This window comes from Penicillium oxalicum, chromosome IV (genome assembly GCF_001723175.1).
Source record: "Penicillium oxalicum strain HP7-1 chromosome IV, whole genome shotgun sequence".
Taxonomy (NCBI): domain Eukaryota; kingdom Fungi; phylum Ascomycota; class Eurotiomycetes; order Eurotiales; family Aspergillaceae; genus Penicillium; species Penicillium oxalicum.
The window spans coordinates 2,822,893-2,842,744 of NC_064653.1; the positions used below are offsets into that span (position 1 = coordinate 2,822,893).

Sequence of the window (19,852 nt, forward strand, 5' to 3'; positions counted from 1 at the left end):
CCTGAATGTTCTTTTATTGGAACCCAGCAAGGACCGCAGGTCTAGTGGGACCTTTGGGTTCGCGTCTCTTTTCAGGAGCTTCAAGGTGAATCGATCCAGGAGTTATGACGGAGTGGACATCATCACGGTGTGGACCAGTCCATCCCGAGCAATAAGGTAGATCACGTCGAGTCTCGACTCAGCCACAGTCCATCCAGTTCCCGCCTGGTCTACCATCACAGCCACCAAAAGTCTCTACAGACCTCTCATCGCTGATTTCATAAAGAGGAAAGGTGCTACTCTCCAGATGGGATGGCGCATACAGCCTCATCCGCAAGCACGGCGAGAAGTTGGCGCTTTCTCTCCTTTTCGCACAGGTTGTTCGACCAGTGTGGGCAATCACCCAAGGAAAAAAAATCCATTCTACACAGATCTGTCCTGACTCGCCAGCTCAGAGAGTTTGCCCTTGTGAAGAACAAGATTGTCGTCCCTGTGGTTGCAAGCTATGGTCGACCGGGTTCTCGCGGCTCAGTCAAGGTCGGAGCGAGTCAGGTGGATCCCTCTGCCTTTAGAGCAGAAGAAAAAGAGGTCTTGCAGAACAATAGGAAGATGGGAATGCTGGTGGACTGTCAAAGACCATGTACCAATCTGGAATTTCATAAACATGTATTCTAGGCGTACAAACTCTTCTCTCCGCCTTTGGTTTTCCGCTTTCCTGCATGAAGTAGTGGACGGCTCGGCGGCATGCTTGCAGGAAAAGACGGAAGGCCCAAAGGGTGGCAAAATGGATGATTGATAAGGATATGGTAATATATGAACAATACAATTTCGTTGAAGAGCCATGGCCATCGTGGCCTCACGGCCCATTTTCTTTTTCGAATGAGCATATCAAGAAGAGGGTCTGATCTTTTAGAAAGATGAACGCTAGTCTGAGCCCCCAGGCAACAGGATTCACTTTTTGATTAGTGACTTGTCGAGTAATCTTGGTCGCTTTGGGGGCTGAATGGAGCGAATAGGGCCAAGAAGTAGGCGCCCCATTCGAAGCCGGGCGTTGGTCCAAACGACGCTCGACCCTCGTCAACTGGTTAGTCTCAAGAGGCTACAAGAAGCCCTGGCAGGGATCGACTGCGGACACCTAATAGTACTATACGAGTTGACGTAGCATCCAAGTACCTACTGCTCATTCAACACTTCCAATCTCATGGGCACTTGTTGAAACTGCCTGCAATTCACAAGTACGAATCCCCATGGTTATTGTTATTGTTCCACGAGAGCACAAGTTAATCCGATGTAAATTCACCAGCTCTCAACCTGTCACTTCGACTTACTTTCAAATGACACGCTATTGTACTACACTTTGAATAAGGGAATGAAGCGGCACATGATGGAAGAATTGGCCCATCGACGCTGATTCATAAAATGCCATCCGCGCTTGGTGCGTCAGGCGCTTATTATACATTTGCTTGGCCCACAAGTCCGCAAGTCCACAAAATACGCACGCGACGAAAACATCGAGTGTGGACCTCGATGAATAGAGAGAACCGTCTCCTTGTCTCGGGTGTGCGGAAAAGTGCAGCATTGAGAAAATCTAAAGAAGTCAATTTGCCGCCGGGTTGTTCGTGTGCAGGAGTGACCGAGCCTTGAACCTCGGTTCTCTTTTGCAACTTTATTGTTGCGTCGAAGGCAGACCGGAAAGAACGGGATTAGGTTGCGAGAAAACACAGAACATTCTCAGTAGGGTTGCGTGGGAGCTCAACCGCCACGCTTAGTATGGCGCAAAGCCACGACCGCGTCCGCGATACCCACCCCGGTAGCTGCCTCGGAAACCACCACGCCCGCGGCCACCGCGGAATCCGCCTCGTCCACGACCACGAGTCATGCCGGGGAGATTGGTGCGCTTAGGAGTGACCTGTGAACGCGCGAACAAATTATTGGTCAGCTTCGCTTCGGTGCAAGGTTGAAATATGATCGCAGCGACCAGTCAATCTCACCTTCAGGTTTCGGCCACGGAAGACACTCTCGTTCAGGACCAAGGCTTGGGCGACCAGGCTGGGCTCCGCAAACTCCACGTACGCGTATCTATATAATTCATGTCAGCTTTCATAACTCCGCAACGTATCCGGACGGTGCATTGGGTCCAGAACAGTTACGTACCCCTTTGGTTGACCTGTAAACTTGTCCAAGAGAATAGTCACCCGATTGATCGACCCGCAGCTCTGGAAGTGTGCCTGGATCTCCTCGGGCGAAGCACCGTAATCGACATTGCCGACGAATATACTCCGCGCGTCGATATCTTCCTTGTTCTCTTGCAGACCCTCGGCTTGCTGTTCCAGCGTCTCTTGCATGTCACGCAATTTGGCTGCCTCGGATTCCATCTCGGCGACACGTCGCTTCATGGCGGCGATCTCTTCCTACGGGTAAGAGCAATCAAGGTTAGCCCCAGTGGCAATGATCGCACTATCAGTCCGAAGACAGAGCCGCGTCGCGAGGCCGCATCCTCCACGAGACCGCCAACTTACCTCATCGTCCAATCCCTCATCACGAGGGGGAAGCTGCTCCTCCTTCAATTCTGGGTTTTCGGCAGACATTGTTGAAGCGGTCGTGGGATATGAGAGATGGGTGGAGAAGAAGATGCGAAGGGAGCTGGGGAGCAGAAAAGCGTCTCGGAGGTGAGAGCAGCCGTCGGCACTTTTTGAAGAGGCGGGCTCGGTGAACCGGTAGATACTGAAGCAGTACGAGGGATGCGGTCTGCAAGCGAGTATGGGGTTGTGCTTGCCTTGTGTTAACAAAGGATTGTCACAGCACAAAGGAGAGCCCGTCAATAAAGATCTTTGCGGGGCGGAGCCAGATGGGAAGCCTCGCGGTGAATTCGGGACTTGAACGAGTTCCGCTTTGGGACTAGTGGATTCCAGGTCACCCGATTGTATCGGGCATGGCAACTTAATCCATGCAGCAACAGCCTAAGTTTCAACCCTGCTCATCTCAGCCTGACTCTTCAATGAACGTGCATGAAATCTCAAATGTGGAAAATTCTGGTTGTATGATGTCTATTTTCCAAGAACCACCCACGCTGAATAGAAATGGTAGCCTGCAAAGGAGCTCCCATTACTTGTAGAATCATGTCATTGATTACGAATGTAATTGAAAGCCAGTGCGAGATTTCTCGTTCTTTCAGCGCATGGCTTGGGAAGTGAGACCAAGAAATCAGGAGAGACAAACAAAAGGGAGACCAGACACTCTGATTCCATCCATTGAAGGTATCTGCAAAGGAAAACTCACCCAAAGGGCTTTGGCATGCTATTTGGGATAACGAAGTTAAGAAGAGCGCGTAGGGGGATGGTGGAGATTATATACATCAGGGAAAAACAGATAAGACGGGAAATGAAAATGGGAATCGTCTGCGCGCAAAGATTAAGACACGGGCGCGGGGGCATGATTTTTACGGTATGAGACCTTTTCGACGGAAACATTCTCCACGCCATTCGCATCGGTCTTGAGCTGATACACGTAGAGCACCAAGACATCGCCTTGGATCTGTTTCTAGTTGTCAGAGGGTTGATTCAGAGGATTTCTACTCGCGGAGAAGACCTGACTTACATCCATCAGACAGAAGCTGGGCGTCGGTTCCTCGCCATCCGGCCAGTACCCGGAGCTCATGGCACCCGTGGCGCTGCCCGGGTTCACGAAAAAGCGACCCTCCATTTCAAAGGCCTCGAAGCGATGTGTCCCGCCCCAGAGTAGGATGTCAACATCCATCTGACGGGCGGCTATCAGCAAAGCATCTGCATCGCCGGGAGGAATGATCGTATGCCCATGCGTGAAGCCGATGCGCAGGCTGCCGTGATTAACGACTTTGGAGAGAGGCAAGTTGGGGGAGTCGACATCGTAGTCGCCTCTGACCATTTGCAGGTCAGGCGCTACTTGGCGAAGGAAGTCATAGGTCTCGCGATCGGTCAGGTTGCCCAAGCAGAGAATCTGGCCAATCTTTCCGGGCGTCAAGAGTTTGCGAAACTAGAAGATACGATAACGATGAGCCTTGATCTGCCCGAGGTGAACTCCAGATGGGGATCACGAGATCGCTGCACTACACGTACCTTGGCAGGGAGATCCTATAAAGGAGAGTGTTGTTAGCGCTCACTTCCCGAGAAGCCCTGATGCCTCATGGGCCGCCTCGGCTTGTCGACACAGGCTGATGGACCTACGGGAGCTCGGTCCGGGATAAACAGGTCACCGATGACCAGCACCAGACGGGCAGTCATGCTGGGTTGATGTGAGATGTGGGGGAACAAAGCCGCAGCAATACCAGCACTCAGATAATGTTCAAGCGCGATTGAGAGAGGATTGAGATATGGTCGATCCAAGCAGGCGGGCGCGCGGCGAGTCGGCGAGTCGGCGACATCAGGCGCGGCGATCACCCAGGCGGAAGCTTCGCGGGGAAGCCACGAGCTCCTACAAGCCCTAAGCCCTAAGTCATATCCCTAGTCGGCGTAGCGTGAATCACGTATGGGGCGCTGGAGGCTCCGGTCATGAGCTTGGCGGTCATGTTTGACTGTTGCGCTGCTGCAACTGTAGGTCAGCGACGGTCGTCTGAAGGTCAACCCCCCAATGAAAGATGTCTCAATCGTTTTGACCAGATGCAGAATCAGCCCTTTTTTGCCATTGGCCCATCACTGTGGCCAAATTTTGTTGATGATGATGATGATGATTACTTGCATATTCCCCTCTCCCTCCTGCAATCAGGGTGTCCCCCTCGGAGCTGGCCGTGGCCGTTCCATGGAGTGTGCGGAGGCCACCATGATGAGGTCTCGAAGCTACCGGTCCACCTCTCATACTGTCTGTGACGCCGTGTATGATGAGTCTGGTCGAAACGGGCCTCAAAACGAGTAATCAGTGACGCTTCAGAAGTATCTGCCTGGTATTCCAAATCTGCTGGGTCCCTCTCTGCCGTGGTGTGCAAGAGCGTTTCTTCACCAGATCTCCTCGGTTTCCTCTCGCCATCGGTAACACTGACAGTCTACGCAACTCTGGCTCCATTCTGTCTTTGTGCGTTCTTTTTCAGACGCTCTGTGTGTAGAGCATCATCCGTCGATCTTGAAGCATTCCTGCTTGCAGTCAGGCCATCCCTGCAGCAGGGCGCATTGCCTCCCGTCTTCAGGCTGGACCCGCTGGAGCTACCCCAGATCCGACATTCAGGCGTTTCCCCTTCACCGAGTTCTGCTCCGGGAATAGGCTCTACCGCGTACTCTCTCTCCCCTGACCCATACTCAGTCTCAAGAATGCCCCTGTGACTAGACCAGTCAATGGTCGGTCATGGGTAGTTTATGTCCCCTCCGATGGTTCTCCAATGGTCCAGTTTGCGGGAGGGTCCGGCCGTCCAACTCTTTCCGTGAGGGGGATCCATTGACCGACCTTCATCGCGAAACGCGACGTACAATGGTGGGCGCCTGAATCAAACCAATAAATAGATCACGGATATATCCACGACACATCACACTTCAAGTGTCATATCTCTTCCTTCTTCTACCGGAACCGTCCTTTACCTTGGTGACTCTACACTCTCCCTCTCTCGCCCGTTCGCCCTCTGACCCAATTTCGGGACTCCACTGTATACCTCCTTTGCAGCCAATCGCCTCGCGTCCTTCTCCTCCTTCGGCGGCGAGCCCCGAACTGCGTTCTCGGCGACCGTTTTTCTTTTCCCTCGGCAAGTTGGGACTCCCAAGTCAGCACGATACCTTCGACGTGCAGGTGAAGCCCATCCCCCCCAAAAGCCAACCACCGAAGCTACCCCGCGGCAGCCCCTCCGCCGCTTTTCGGAAACGCTGGCGCCCACCACCTCCCCCACGCAGCGCCTGAGCCTGATCTCCAGACACCTGGATCAGCGTCTCCCGTTGCCCGAACTCAACACCCCCTTCTCGACCGAGAGACACTCACTGGCACCCGACGACGTGGAATATAAACCGATCGACCGGTCCATTCACCCACCTTCTGTTCCCCAATCCCCCACCATGTCGTCTCAACCCCCTCACAACACGCTGCTCATCCCGGGCCCCATTGAATTTGATGATGCCGTTCTACAGTCCATGTCCCACTATGCGTGAGTTATTACCCAGGCTGAACTTTCCTCCTTCCCCCTCCCGTCGACCTCTTTTCTTTTTTCGTTGTCTGTCCAGTCCATCACGAAAGTCCAATGGCTAACGGCTCGGTCCGGGGATTCGCACCTGCGTGAACAGTGAGAGTCATGTCGCTCCCGGCTTTGTCAAGGTTTTTGGCGAGACCTTGACTCTTCTGCGCAAGCTGTTCCAGTCCACCAACCCCGCCGCTCAACCCTTCTTGATCTCCGGTTCCGGCACCCTCGGATGGGACTTGGTCGCAGCCAACCTGATCGAGCGCGGCGAGAACGCTCTCGTCCTCAACACCGGCTACTTTGGCGACTCCTTCGGGGCCTGTTTGACGACGTACGGCGCCGAGGTGACCCACCTTCGTGCTCCCATCGGCGACCGTCCGTCCTTTGAGGATGTCGAGGCGGCGCTGAAAGAAAAGTTCTACAAGTTGGTGACTGTCACGCACGTCGACACTTCGACCGGTGTCCTGAATGACATCAAACGGGTCGCCGAGATTGTCCGTCGGGTGAGCCCCGACACGCTCGTCATCGTCGATGGCGTGTGCAGTGTAGGCTCGGAAGAGATTGCCTTTGATGAATGGGACCTCGATGCCGTGATCACCGCATCGCAAAAGGCCATCGGATGTCCCCCCGGTCTGAGCATCGTCTACTGCTCCGGACGCGCCATCCAGAGCGCCCAATCCCGTCAGACTCCTCCGGGCTCCTACTACGCCTCGATCGCCAACTGGCTGCCCATTATGCAGAATTACGAGGCGTGCAAGCCCTCTTACTTTGCCACCCTCCCACGCAGCTGGTGCATGCTCTGCACACAACCCTGAGCCAGATCACCGCCCGCCCCATGTCAGAGCGCTTTGCGGTGCATACCGCCGCTTCCGATAAGGTCAAGGCCGCCGTGGCCGAGATCGGTCTGTCTCAGGTGGCGTCCCGGCGCGAATGTCAGGCGCACGGCATGACGGCCATGTATCTGCCGGACGGGCTGACCCCACCCGATGTGCTGCCCGGTCTGCTGAAGCGCGGAGTCATCTTCGCCGCCGGTCTCCACAAGGAGATTGCCACCAAGTATATCCGATTCGGTCACATGGGCGTCAGCGTGATGGATCCCGAGCGCCAGGACATTGACAAGGCTCTGAAGGCGTTGAAGGAGGCTCTAGCTGAGGCCAAGCAGGCCAAGGGACTGTGAATTGCACCTAGGATGAAATGTAAATACGAGGACTTGCAGAATCGATCAAAGCCAGTTGAGATAGATTTAAAAACATGCCGGCAGACCCTTTTTTTCTCTCTTTTCCTTTTCCCCTTTCATTTGGATTTTTAAAAACAAGTCGACAAATGTCAAATCTCTTCATTCTACGTAGAACGACACTGCTGTTCTGGCCTGGCATCTACTAAACACGTCCCCCTCCCCAGCAATAGAGTCCGGTTGCTCATGCCGTATCCTATGGAATCTTTTTGGTTCAGCTCCGCGTATTGATCACAGAAGAAAATCTGCATAACCCCAGGACGCAAATCTACACAGCCTGGGCCAGTATATCACCTCCAAGTACACTTGCCATCCGGCCAGTTCAAAATCAGAGGCATGTGGCTCGAGCCAGGGACCTCGGACGTATAAACGCATTAGGTTTTGATGAAAGACTGACCTGGTTCGCCATTACAAGTCACATCCAGATTGAGATAAGCACTTACCTACCCTTTTTCCTGCTAATATGTAAGGTTGTCGATCGACACCTCCGCGTATCAATATATTGATCTCTCTCGAGATCAACGGATGCCAAGGGCCCCTTTCCATTGACATGAAAATCACAGTAGCCGACAGAAAAAAAAGATGAAAGATACTGTTCTTCTATAACTAGTATCCCGTGCGAATGCGGCGTGTTTTTTTTTCCTCTTTGTTTCTTTCATCTTTTTCCAAATACACTTCCTCGAGAACTAGTATACTACGGATATAAATATATGATCCATGCTGCGGGGAAAATGTCCATGCAAATCAGTAGTTTACCCCGTTTTATTGTTGTTATCAAACCTTATGATCAAATTCTCCCTGCGAGATACCCAAGACGTGACACTCAAGTGATATTGCCATGTAAATCGCCTCGAATATGGAATACGGGGATATTATGATACAAAAGCAAAACCTTTTGGGCCATATTGCTGCAAGAATATCGAGTCTTGGGTGCAAACTATGTCTTGCGAGTATTAGGGATATGTTTTAACGATACGCTTGATGGAATATGTGTCCATTCGAGATTGTATCTGCACTGGCAAGAGCAGGATATACGGACTTGATCAGATATGGATAATGATGTCTAGATTTCAATATGTCCGCTGAATACATATTGAGGGGGTATATGGTACTAAGGATGACCTTTGTGTGTATTGGTAGTAGTACCCCATTTGTAGACTTGATAGATATACATTGTCAACTAATTGAACATAAGGGATGCCCCCGAGACAAGAAAGATAATTTGAGTCGACATTCCTCTTAACATAGCTCCATTTTGCTGTAGGTTGGAACACATGCATTGAATGTCAAGTCCTACTTTCAATTGCTTGAACACACTCGAGACACCCGATTTCAAATTATACAGCATCAAAGCAAAAAATGTTAGTTTTCTTATGCAAATTAAAATTTCATAGTTGATGTATCCAACTAAACCCTCATCTTCAAAAGTAAAGAATCCCGCAAGTACGAACGCTATGCCTCGCAACACACACACACACACGCACCAAAGGGGAAAAACAACCAACCCAAATCAAAACCAGGTCAAAAAGAAAACAACAAAGACAACACAATGCTATGCATATTAACAGCACCCTCCCAAATGGAGCAGCACCTTGTCAACCACATCGTGATCTCTGAAAACCACACCCCCATCCCCCAATAATCACAGTCAGGATACGAAGTCCTTTTAAAAAAGAGGGAAAATTTCTCTTCAAAACAGCACCCCAAACGCCAACCCCAAGAATGCCACCCACGCTCCCGCCCCCTTGGCAGCATGCACAGCAGCACCCGACGTCGGTGTCGCACTGCTGGTAGTATCCTCCTGCAGACCCGTCAATGACTTGGTGGGACTGGAACCGGAAACGTCGTCGCTGCTGTCGCTGTCGGCGTTGTTCTCCTCAAGACCGCTTGGAGTCCCCGTGGCCAGGGAACTGTGGGGACCACTTGTGGGGGAGACAGAGGCACTGGCATAAGCTGAGTCTTGCGAGTCAGCGGTCATGCTGGGGGCGGCGGCGAGGGTGGTGGTGGTGGCGTAGGCTTTGGCGTTGGCACAGGCTTGTTGGCGGACTGTTTGGGCACTGACGCCTTCGACGAGGTCGGGACAATTGTTGTAGCAGCTGTTTGGGGAGTTGTCAGACGAGGTCGACGGTGTATATGGGATTTAGGGAGAAGAGTCTTAGGAAGAAGGGATTCAGAGGTCAATGGGAAGAGGTGAGAGAAAAAAAAAAAAGAACTTACTCGACCACGTTGGTGCTGTGAATGCATTGACATTCGAAATCATATGTTGCGCAGCTTTCGAGTTGGAATTGCATGTCCATGACACATCGATCGACGACACTGAGTGAATTGATTGGGGTTAGCATGGTAGTTTCGTATGGATGATTTCTCTCTCTCTCTCTTTTGAGAAGAGGGATTATAGGTTTAATTGACCATCTCTCCACTTTGCTCATGGGTTGATCACACACGAGATGTATCGTAGATAGTAGGAAGGAAGAAATGTCTTCCATCTGACGGGGGATAGGTACTGACTTTTGCGCGGCACATTTCTTCGTGCTCTGCCCAGCGACAAGAGTAGCCGTGGCGGCGATGAAAAGAGGGAATCCAGCTGTCGCGAGACGCATTTTGAATGATTGAATATAAACCGGGTAAGATTAGAGGGTATTCAAGCGAGATAGAGAAATGGCGTATGCAAGAGAGTATAGTCTGCGAAAGATGGAAGAGATGGGATTGATAAAGTAAGTAGAGACACTGTTGATAATGAAGCAACTACTGATAGCCCGGACAGCCTTCATAATATAGAGATTTTTCCCCCTCTATGATTGACTCCAGACAAATCCTCTCATTTTCCAGCATGGTTGGAACATTCCTTCTATTCTTCTCCACTCGGCATCGAACGGGTTGACTTTTGTTCGCGGCATGTTTCTCGACTCTATCCGGCCGAGATGGAAGAAGTTTTGGCAGTTTGGCGACATGCTGGGGGTCAATCACCGAATGGGGAAAAAAGGAAAGAGATGAGTATTTACTAAGAATGAAGACTTACCCACTCCAGCCCGAGATGGCAAGACACTTGAAGCGAGCGCCGAGAAGAAATTGAGAATCATTCGCCGAGTGCAGACGTGGTTCCTGGATCTCTCTCAATCGCAATCCTCATCCGAGTAAGTAAATGGGACGATCGATGATTCCCCGTGGCTGGTGGCCGTTTTGACTACCCGCAGCGCGCGACCCCGGACGGAAGAATCCGGGGGGTATAGAAAGGGAGCCTTTTTTTTCTTTTCTTATCTTCTCATCTGTTACAGAGAGAAGAGACGGAATGCCTCAGTACTCTTTGCCTAACGAAAACGGGCCAATAGGCCTCTCTCGCCTAAGGTGCCGACAATATTTAGATCCAATCGTGGGAGCTGTCAATCTGGAGGTGGAAATTTCCAGACATTCTTCCGCGAGTCTGAGGGTGGCTGGGTCACATTCCTCACGCCTCAATTTCACCAGGTGGACGAAAAGTGTAGATGGATACCCATACTCTATGTTTTTTTTTGCCTTCATCCCTTGATCGGATTCCGATTGCTCCAAGATGGGTGAGTCTATTGTCAACGGCTCGAGTGGCCGCAATAACTCATTCTGGGTACTTTGGCTGCAGGGACTTGGACTGGAATATGAATATGGCAGAAAGTATCGAAACCATCGAATATGAAAGGGGGGTTTTCCCGTCTGCAGAGAAGCTTGAATACAGAAAGATGGAGATTCGATCCCTTGCTGTGGAAAGAGAATGTTGAATGGACTCGGCTGCGTCTTTTGCTGCACGAGTGGGACGAGTTCTGATGGTTTGAGATTTGGTTGTTGAGGCGAGGAAGGCAGATGGGAGATATTGGGGAGCTGAAATGATCTCTCGTACCTGCAAACTACGTTTTGAATTGTGGTTTCATTCAATCAGTGTGTTTCCAACTATCCCTTTGGGCATTGACTCTTGACCCAGGAGGATCAGAAGGTATTCACTTGAAATGGAGTACCCAACACTCAAGCAGGAAATTTGCCTTCAAAACATTCATCCTGCATGGCTATACTTGAAGATCTCAAATACATGCAATCGACCTCGTGTCAATGGGCAGCACAACAAGCCCCTACTCGCAAATCTCCCCAAATAACTATACACCTTGAGCAGAGTCCATGAACATCCTGTTCCAACCACCAAGAAAGAAAAAAAAAAGATGAAAATGTATACATATCACACAACCCATGATCTACATCATCCATCATCTGCTCTTCACCCTCTTTGAGCTTCTCCTCCCATCCCCAGTCTCAGTCCCAGTCACAGCCCTCTTCGACCGAGTCAGCCTCTGCTCACCTTCATTCATCTGCTCCGTGTGCAAGTCCCGGACTTCTCTCCTCGTCTCACCATCTTCCACCCTTCCCTGTCTTTGTCGCTGTCCCTGAGATTCATCTCCTGAAAGAACACCATCACCACTCGAACCTGGACCGACCTGCTTCTCCCCAAAGAATCCCGAAACAGAAATATTGCGCACCACAAACGCCACTCTCTCAATATCCAGATGAGAAATCCCCTGCCTCATCATCTCCCCAGCAGAAGACCCTTCTGCCTTGCCTGCGCGATTCAATCGCCCATGCAACCTCCAGCATGATTCCCATAGTTGACGATACTCGGCCATGTTATACTTGGCCTTGAGTTCGATGTTCGGTCGTTTGAATCGGGGGAGGCCGGACAGTAATGAAGTAGTCGACGGATGACGATCATCGTCAGCGTCCTCGACTTGTTCTATCCCTTCTTTCCCTGCAGGTTCAGGAAAATCCCCCAAACAGAGCCAGACAAAGACATCGTCGCTGAAAAAGGGGACTTCTCGCATGCCACTGGGATAACTTTGACTGCCGGGAACGGGACCAGTCAAGATGGACAGAATTAAAGAAGCGGTAGCTACACCAACGCCACGGACGGGTCCAAAGGCATCGAGACCGTCCTTGGGGAATGCTTCGTCTGGGTCTGAGAGGGGATCTTTGGTCGACGGGAGGGTCTGGAGAGCCGTGAGAGCTGTCGAGATGGCTTTTCTCACGACGTGGTCGGAATTGGATTTGACCATGCCCATGAGCGTGGGGCGATAGACACCATGTTTTCTGGAGAATAGTTAGTGAATCGTACCTTTTCCCTTGTTGGAACACTGGACCTCATCAAAAGGCCTACAAAGTAAAAAGGGGTTGCAGGGAGAAAAGAGAAACTGAAAACTGAAAAAAAAAAAGAAGAGCAACATATCAACCAACTCACAACTTCCACTCAATGCCCCGAACCAACTCGTCCTTCCCAAAGACACTCTCTCCATCCTCCTTCTTCCCATCCAATCCACCCTCACGCACCCATTTCGCAACAACCCCCGGCATCTCAACATATCGCCAACAATCCAACGCCCAAAACGCATCCACCTGCTCCTGAATCTCCTCATCTCCCCCTTCAATCTCAAAACCCGGTAAAAGCGCACCCCACACACGGACCCTCTTCCCACCTTTTCGACCCAAAGACGACCCCGCGGCCGATTTCGCCCTGGATCTGGATCCAGTCTGGGCCTTCGCCAGGGCCTTGCTCCGATGTACTTGCTGCACTGTGTGCGAATAGCATCCCAAGAGTCGGCGAAAAGTTGAAAGGGTGATGTGGTCGGGGTGAAAGGTTGTATGGGTGAATGTGGTGGTCGGGCCATGATCTTGAGCATCATCATCAAAATCTTCCTGTTGTTGCTGTTCTTGTTGTTGTTGGTCGTGAGATCGATTCTCATTCACATATGTGGAAGATGCCATGGCAGAGTGTATTACCGATTTCACCGATCAGATACTGGAGACGTAAATGCAGACTCGCGCGCGCGTACAGGCGAAAAGAAGTACACGGCTAAGTTTGCGTTTCTTTCCCCTGTTTTTTCTGGAGGCGTCTCGGGACGAATGCGAGGATGAGGGGATTATGTTGGCCAAGTACCGCGACAGAAAGAGCGCCACTTGATATGTTCCGTGTAAACACTTTATTCAGAGAGCGAGGTTTCTTCTTTTTTTTTTCGGAACCTCAAGGCTGTACTCTCGACTCCAAATGTATGAGCAGACCTCGGCAACCCTTGAATTGTCGAGAGCGGCGAGCACGCGCAGAGGACGTTATCGCGATAAGCAACTTCAGTCCGAGGAGCTGACGGCAGTTTGGTCAAATTGCTGAAAAGGGCAGGGATTCTTCCCAAAAATAGTAAGCAGAAGATGCTTTACTTCGTCCAGCGTCAATCGAGCTCAATCAGAAATTCACGGTACCACAGAACCACAATCTACAACCAAATCGGATCTAGTCGTCCATTCTGGCTCAACTACGCAAAGGCCGACACCAGCACTCAAAATCATCAACGTTGATAATCAAGTCTTCATAACTCTATTTTCCACTCGCACATTTTGGGGAGGTCTGCCGGCAGCCATGGGAGAGCAGCACAAGAGCACAGACGCCTATTTACAAAGAATCCCGACCGAAGCGAACAATAGAGAGAACAATACCAGACTCCATGCTGGCCAGAAAGCACTACCCTTCCGCCGTTCGGGGCGCTGAAGAAGAAAAAGATGTCTGAGGAATGAAGAAGCGGAAAAGAAGAGAAAGATCAGAGGGGGAGGGGGGGGGAGAGAGACAAAAAAGGAGTAGAGGAGAGAAGGGTAACAATAACAAGAGTACACAAGAATTCGTCATCAGTGGAGAACAAAAGACTCCAACATAAAGAGGTCATCATCCGTTTCACACGCATGCGCGCGTCGCCAGTCGAGACTCTTCCATCATCAAGATGGGGGTCACGCCCGACTGATGGCCGCCGCGGAATCAAATTAAAGAAAAATTCAGTGGGGGGGTTGGAAAAAATAAAAGGATATTTGGGGAGGTGAAATAAAGTCGACGCGGCTGAGCGGACGCAAGGGTCATGTTTCAATGATCGCGTACACTTGGCCAGAAAATGGGGAGAGGGAAGGAGGGATGGGGAGGAAAGGGAGACGAGGAGGCAGGATGCCTGGCATCACACAGCCTCATCGCAGAAATGATCACAGACTCGGTCCGTGGGCGGGCTTGGACGGAGTCTCCTTCGGATTCTGCGTGCCATCGGCCTTGGGGTCGGCGACTCCCGCTCCAACGGAGAATTTCTTCCCCCGATTCTGCTTGGGTGGCTTGGAGATGGGAGCCGTCGCTGGAGAGCGAGGGTGCGTGAGGGTCGGATCAGACTTGGGCTCAGGAGCAGCCGTCGTGGAGGGAGCACCGGCGCGCTCATCATCCTCAACTTGAATGTGGCGGAACTCTTGCTCTTCCTCGTCGGCCTCGGAGGAGCTCGGACTGTCCGAGTCCGATGCGGCCTCGTAATCGTCGTCGTCGTCACTCACGAGACTGGGCGCCTGGTTGGACTCAAGGGTGTTGGGGCTGAGATTGGCCGAGTGGTCGAGGCTATCCCTGTCCCGTGCACTGTGCACCAGCGACGGATGAGGTCCACTGGGGAGGGAAGCAAAGTCGAGGAAGGACTGTTGATAGGACGGACGAGTGGGAGTGACGGCCACGGAATCGGGGTGTTCATCGCGATCCAAGCCTTTGCGACTGTCCGATCGTTGCAGGCTCGCGGTGGCCGCCGCGGTCGGCATTCGCATGGGCTGCCGGGCCGTGGACACGCCATCACGGGAGGAAGGCCGGCGCTGCCCGTTGGGCTGACTGGCCGATTCCTGGTCCGAGTCGTCATCGAAAAGGCTGCTGAGGTCGACCGGCGTCTTGGCCTCTTCCACCAACTTGTTCAGGTCCAGGCCAAGGCCACGGTCACGCATGAGAGCGGACAAGTGAGGAGTCGCGGGCGAGGCCAGGAAGGATGGGTTGTGCTCCACCTTGGCCCGTTGGCACTGACGGCGAGGCTCCGACTTGGGCTGCACCGCCGCGGTTGGTGGCGCGACGACGGACGGGGACTCGCTGGCCCGGGGCGTCTGAGGAGCGACCGCCAACTCGAGGGAGAGAGTCGGCAGCTGCGTCGACCGAATCAACGGGTGAACCAGGCCAGAAGTCTGACTATTCCCCGAAAGGGACTCATTGCGTGACGGGGCCGCAGCCACAGCGGGAGAGGTAGCGGCCGGCGTGGCCGCGGTACCCAGAATGTTGCCTGCCGCATCGACCTCGACGGGTTCGCCAGAGGCCATGGCTGCCGCATCGTGGCTGGCAAAGTTCCGGTTGTGAGCAATACGACAGTGATTGATGAAGCCCTGAGTACTCGAAAAGTTATCCCGACGACAATCCAGGCACACCAGTTTGACCAGCACCTGATCGGATTTGCGTCGAATGAGCATCGGCCCCGGTTTCTCCTTGGGGGCCGGATAGCCGGCGGACAATGATTGGAACTTCGTTTGTGGCATCCCCCGCGAGGGTCGGGTCTTGCCCGCCAGCGAGCTAAAGTCCATGGGGTTCCCACGCGTCGAGCGACCCTCGGGCACCGCGAAGCTGCCGTGTCGCATCGTCCCGGGGGCGGACTCCATCTCGCCACCGTCAAATCGCGGGTCTGGAAGCAGCCATCGCGCATAGTGGCGGGAGTAAGGGCCTTCCGTCACCCCCCAGGGCGCGGGCGAGATCGGTGCTGGTCCATTTCCAGGCTGCAGCACCGACGCACCCGTGCCGGCGCTCACATCGGCCGATATTCCAGAGACTGCTGATCCCGGGTAGGGGATCTCAGCGCAGCGTCGCAGCTGTTCCAAGGCGACTTGACACTTGGCAATCTCTTGGTCAATCAGGCGCAGCTCATTGTGCTTGAGGAGGACCTCGAGGCTCAGCTGGGCCGTGATGGTGTCGCGCACACGATTCACATCCGGGCGCACCTTTGCGGACGGGGTCTTGGCCGGTTCCGGGACTGGGTCGCGCGTGATCGTCGCCGGGGCTGATACTGATGCTGAGGCCGAGGCGGGTTCGGAGAAGGGAGTGACGGGAAGGTCTTGCTCCGACTTGATGGCGACGATCGACGGGGACGGTGTCGTCGTGGAGGAGGCTACCGTCGTACTCGTGGTCGTGGTCGCTGGAGACTGATCTGTGCGAAGCTTGGTCGCTGGAGGCGCCTCGGTGACGGCGGACTCGGAGCGTTTGCGCTTGAGCAAGGGCGGTATTGACTGCGACAGTGGGTTGACCTTGACGTTCAAGTTCATGTTGAGGGAGGGAGGGCAGCCAGCGGGAGCCAGCATGGTGACGTCCTCGGGCAACACCTTGTTGCCTCCGATGGGAGAAGGCCAGGGCAAGAGGCGAAACATGCCATGCGAAGGAGACAGGCAGGCCGAGTTGGGCTGGATTAGGCTGAACGGAAAAGTCGAATTAGGATGGGCAACCACGGATGGATCGGTCCATGCGCGAGAGAGTGGCCGGTCGGACACTTTGGGATGAGGTAAGGATGTTTGTTTTGACGTGATTGGCGACGGGAGTGCACACCACTGGTGAGGTTGGGTTGGGTTGGGTTGGGTTTTGAGGTCGGGTATTTTTAATTGGTTTGAGAGAAAAAAAAAAGAGAAGACTCTTTCTTTTTGTTTTTTTCTCTTCTCTTTGAAAACTTGATGACGGAAAAGGAGAAGGAGGGAGATAAAATTACAATATGGGGGGTGGTCGATGTGGGTTGACGGTAGTGTAGTGTGGGAGTGAAGGTATTCGTGAGTTGGGTGGAAAGGGAAGGGGGAACAACAGAAGGAGCGGACGTCGACGTCGAGAGAATTATCGCGCGACCGTGTCAACTTGGACCACCTCTGAACTGGGGTGGAGACGGGGGGAAACACTCGGTGGGGAGGATTACGGAAGAGGGTGGCGAAAAAAGAAAAACAATGGGATGGAGAGAGCACCAGGAGAGGTGGAGATGGTGACGAAGAACGGTGGAGCAGACGAAGAGGAAGAGGGTGAGAGAGGAGAGGTGAAGGCACGGGAATGGGCCAAGAGGTGGAAGAAGGGAGAAGGAAAGAAAAAAAAAATGGAAGACCGAAGGAGATGGAAGGGAAGATGGGTCAGATGGGGGGGGGGGCAAAAGGGCGATAAAAAAAAACGACGAGTAGAATGTGAGCCGTTTGGGTAGAAAGGAGAGGAAAAAAAGAAAAGTAGATGGAGCAGAACAAGAAGAATCACAACATGTTGCAGAGGGAATAGTCCAGACTCCGTAGTGATGATGATTCCAGCCTGGTCGATCAGTCCAATAATTTATTCCCCTCGCTGTTTGGCTGGAATGGGAGACAAGGGCAGTGCACTCATCCGCATCACCGCCCAGTGTACCTGTCTACCGAGACAAGAGAGAACTACGAGGGAAGAAGAGGTGGTTCCTGGAATACTTTATGTTCTAGTGACCCCGATAGATACGAAGAATCAGAGCCAATGAATCGGCTACACAAAAGTAGCTGGAAGTTATCCCCCTAGTAGGAGTCTAAGTATAAAAGGCTATGAGTCTCCTACAACTGAGGAACATCACTGGGGTGAGATCATTCTATAGAGTGAAAACAGAGCAGTGCAAGGGAGTAGACAATCCACAACTCCAGTTCCCTCCCAGAGAGTCCATCGCGATCCGCACCCAGCCAGGGCAGAAAGGGAGAAAAAGGGGGAGTCGAGGGGACCCCCAACAGCAGCCAAGCGCAACAAGCAAGCACCTGAGCAGTGGTGCTCACTTTTGGGGCAAACGCCAGGCCATCCTGGCCAGAGACCAATGATGACCAACGGTGAGGATCACTGGAGCCGATGGAGTAAAAGGGGATACGATGCAAAGTGAGTTGTCCAGTCAAGCCCGGCAGAGGCTCCGGGGCGCACACATGCCAGTCCACTTTACAGTGGAGTCCATGATGTGATTCTCAAACAGGCCTCGAACGGAGGGTGAAACTGGAGGGGGGGGGGGGGGGAATCAGAAAAGGGTTGATCTCAAGAGACACTCGAGACCACACGGAGGATACACCAAGATAAGATAGGATAGAGAAAAAGGATGAGGAGCCGACTCTCTGCTAACGGTCGGGATGAGATGTACCCTCGTCAGGAGTAGGTACATGTCGTCTCCGCTATCAGGTACCTCTGCTGGACATGGGGAAACAAGCGAAGCTCAGTCAACTGCGTAGACACGTCATGCATTTGCTGCCGAGAACCTTCCTGAGCTTGCCAGGTAAACCTTCAAAAGTACCAAGATGGGTGATAAGATGATCTCCGATGGAGATGCGACTACCTAGGCCTCTTCCATCGGACACACAGTCAAATGACCCTAGGCGTTGTCCAAAGGACCTTCAAATCGAATGATATCTACATCGGCACTATATGCACTGGAATCAGAGCCCTTTGAAGAGAAAATCATACACACACACACACACAGAAGGATCATGCCTCTATCACCAAGCCCAAAAAAAGTGATGCATCATAAATCTTGATCTCATCCAGAGTATACATCTCGCTCACCCACTCTCGCACACATCCACATCCATCGGCCGTGCGCAAAACCGGATGCGTGCGGCTCCCCTATCCATGTTCCGGCGATGTATCCCCGCTGGTCCAAGCCACTCACGCACAGACGGACTCCACTCACACAACAAAAGAAACGAAGAACAAGCCCTGACTGGCTGCCCCCTTGTGAGAATAGAGCACAAGAGGACGAGTCACAGTACAATGGACTTCTATACTAACACCCATAGAACAGCTAGTACTCTAAAGTACCAAAGTATGGTTCAAAATCCCCCCCATCCTTAAGTGTCCACTCGTCTCCAATCCACCGACCAGGGGGTCTGTCCCAGTCCATCACCCCGGTCGGGGGGCACTCAGTCTGACCCAATCATGCTGTCTTGCCCGCCAGGATTGTTCAACTTGGTGTGTTGGATCACAGTCCACATTTCAACCGTCGGTTCCCGAGCCTTTTTCTGGAGTTGCCTACAGGTCTTTTTGCCAAGGAATCACGCTTCTCGGCAGAAGTCCCTTGGGTACCGGCCTGGGCCTTTTGTTTGTATCCCACCTTGGCAAATCTGCTTTGATTCAGTTGGATGAAAAGTATGAATGTATACCTGGTCCAATCAGACCATATCTGAGGTGCAATATCTGTAGTAGATATAACCCAGCTCACAAGGCAAGCCATGCCTGATCAATCCATCTACTTCTGTTATAGAAAGTGTATGATAGTCTAGCTTCTCTCTATATCACCCTAGTCCCGAGAAGAAAAACACAGTCCTATCTGGCTTAGAAGTGAAAGATTCTCCTAGGAAACAGAATGAGGAACGATTGTCCGGGTCTACCTTTATCTACCTAGCTAGGCTTTTTTTCAAAAGGATCACTCTCTAAACTGCACTGTCATAGGTATACACTGATAGTATCAGTCCTACTCCAGGATATACATACGCTTCAGGCAGGCAAATCTATTATCACCATGCTGCTGGTATGTGCATACATCATACATTTTGAATCAAAGAATACAGCCACTATACACCAGATGCTTCCAGCTACCCTATCCACTCAGAAACATGGAGGACCATCCATCAATGCCCTCGTCCGTCTCGGAAGAGTTTGGTTGTCGATCCACGCCCATGCGTCTCCC

The 19,852-nt window shown here is 52.3% G+C and overlaps 7 protein-coding genes across 7 annotated transcripts; 1 reads left to right on the plus strand and 6 right to left on the minus strand.

The window, feature by feature from the left end:
- Positions 1 to 1,744: 1,744 nt before the first annotated feature.
- On the minus strand, positions 1,745 to 2,567 carry POX_d05763 (Polyadenylate-binding protein 2; the record flags this gene model as incomplete). The annotated part of the gene is made up of 4 exons (XM_050114601.1): positions 1,745 to 1,888; positions 1,971 to 2,058; positions 2,134 to 2,390; positions 2,499 to 2,567. 4 exons carry the CDS (start codon positions 2,565 to 2,567, stop codon positions 1,745 to 1,747), a joined length of 558 nt encoding a protein of 185 aa, XP_049969552.1.
- An 823-nt stretch (positions 2,568 to 3,390) lies between these two features.
- Positions 3,391 to 4,238, minus strand: POX_d05764 (Vacuolar protein sorting-associated protein 29; the record flags this gene model as incomplete). Its single annotated transcript, XM_050114602.1, has 4 exons — positions 3,391 to 3,513; positions 3,577 to 3,990; positions 4,074 to 4,088; positions 4,182 to 4,238. The coding sequence occupies 4 exons, from the start codon at positions 4,236 to 4,238 to the stop codon at positions 3,391 to 3,393; spliced, it is 609 nt and encodes a 202-aa protein (XP_049969553.1).
- A 1,041-nt stretch (positions 4,239 to 5,279) lies between these two features.
- On the plus strand, positions 5,280 to 7,280 carry POX_d05765 (uncharacterized protein; the record flags this gene model as incomplete). The annotated part of the gene is made up of 4 exons (XM_050114603.1): positions 5,280 to 5,286; positions 5,602 to 6,073; positions 6,210 to 6,784; positions 6,844 to 7,280. 4 exons carry the CDS (start codon positions 5,280 to 5,282, stop codon positions 7,278 to 7,280), a joined length of 1,491 nt encoding a protein of 496 aa, XP_049969554.1.
- A 1,747-nt stretch (positions 7,281 to 9,027) lies between these two features.
- On the minus strand, positions 9,028 to 9,937 carry POX_d05766 (uncharacterized protein; the record flags this gene model as incomplete). Its single annotated transcript, XM_050114604.1, has 3 exons — positions 9,028 to 9,433; positions 9,555 to 9,653; positions 9,846 to 9,937. The coding sequence occupies 3 exons, from the start codon at positions 9,935 to 9,937 to the stop codon at positions 9,028 to 9,030; spliced, it is 597 nt and encodes a 198-aa protein (XP_049969555.1).
- Positions 9,938 to 11,563: 1,626 nt separating this feature from the next.
- POX_d05767 (uncharacterized protein) lies at positions 11,564 to 13,109 on the minus strand (the record flags this gene model as incomplete). Its single annotated transcript, XM_050114605.1, has 2 exons — positions 11,564 to 12,437; positions 12,586 to 13,109. The coding sequence occupies 2 exons, from the start codon at positions 13,107 to 13,109 to the stop codon at positions 11,564 to 11,566; spliced, it is 1,398 nt and encodes a 465-aa protein (XP_049969556.1).
- Positions 13,110 to 14,145: 1,036 nt separating this feature from the next.
- On the minus strand, positions 14,146 to 14,244 carry POX_d05768 (uncharacterized protein; the record flags this gene model as incomplete). Its single annotated transcript, XM_050114606.1, has 1 exon — positions 14,146 to 14,244. The coding sequence occupies one exon, from the start codon at positions 14,242 to 14,244 to the stop codon at positions 14,146 to 14,148; it is 99 nt and encodes a 32-aa protein (XP_049969557.1).
- Positions 14,245 to 14,360: 116 nt separating this feature from the next.
- Positions 14,361 to 16,577, minus strand: POX_d05769 (uncharacterized protein; the record flags this gene model as incomplete). The annotated part of the gene is made up of 1 exon (XM_050114607.1): positions 14,361 to 16,577. One exon carries the CDS (start codon positions 16,575 to 16,577, stop codon positions 14,361 to 14,363), a length of 2,217 nt encoding a protein of 738 aa, XP_049969558.1.
- Between the last annotated feature and the right edge of the window lie 3,275 nt (positions 16,578 to 19,852).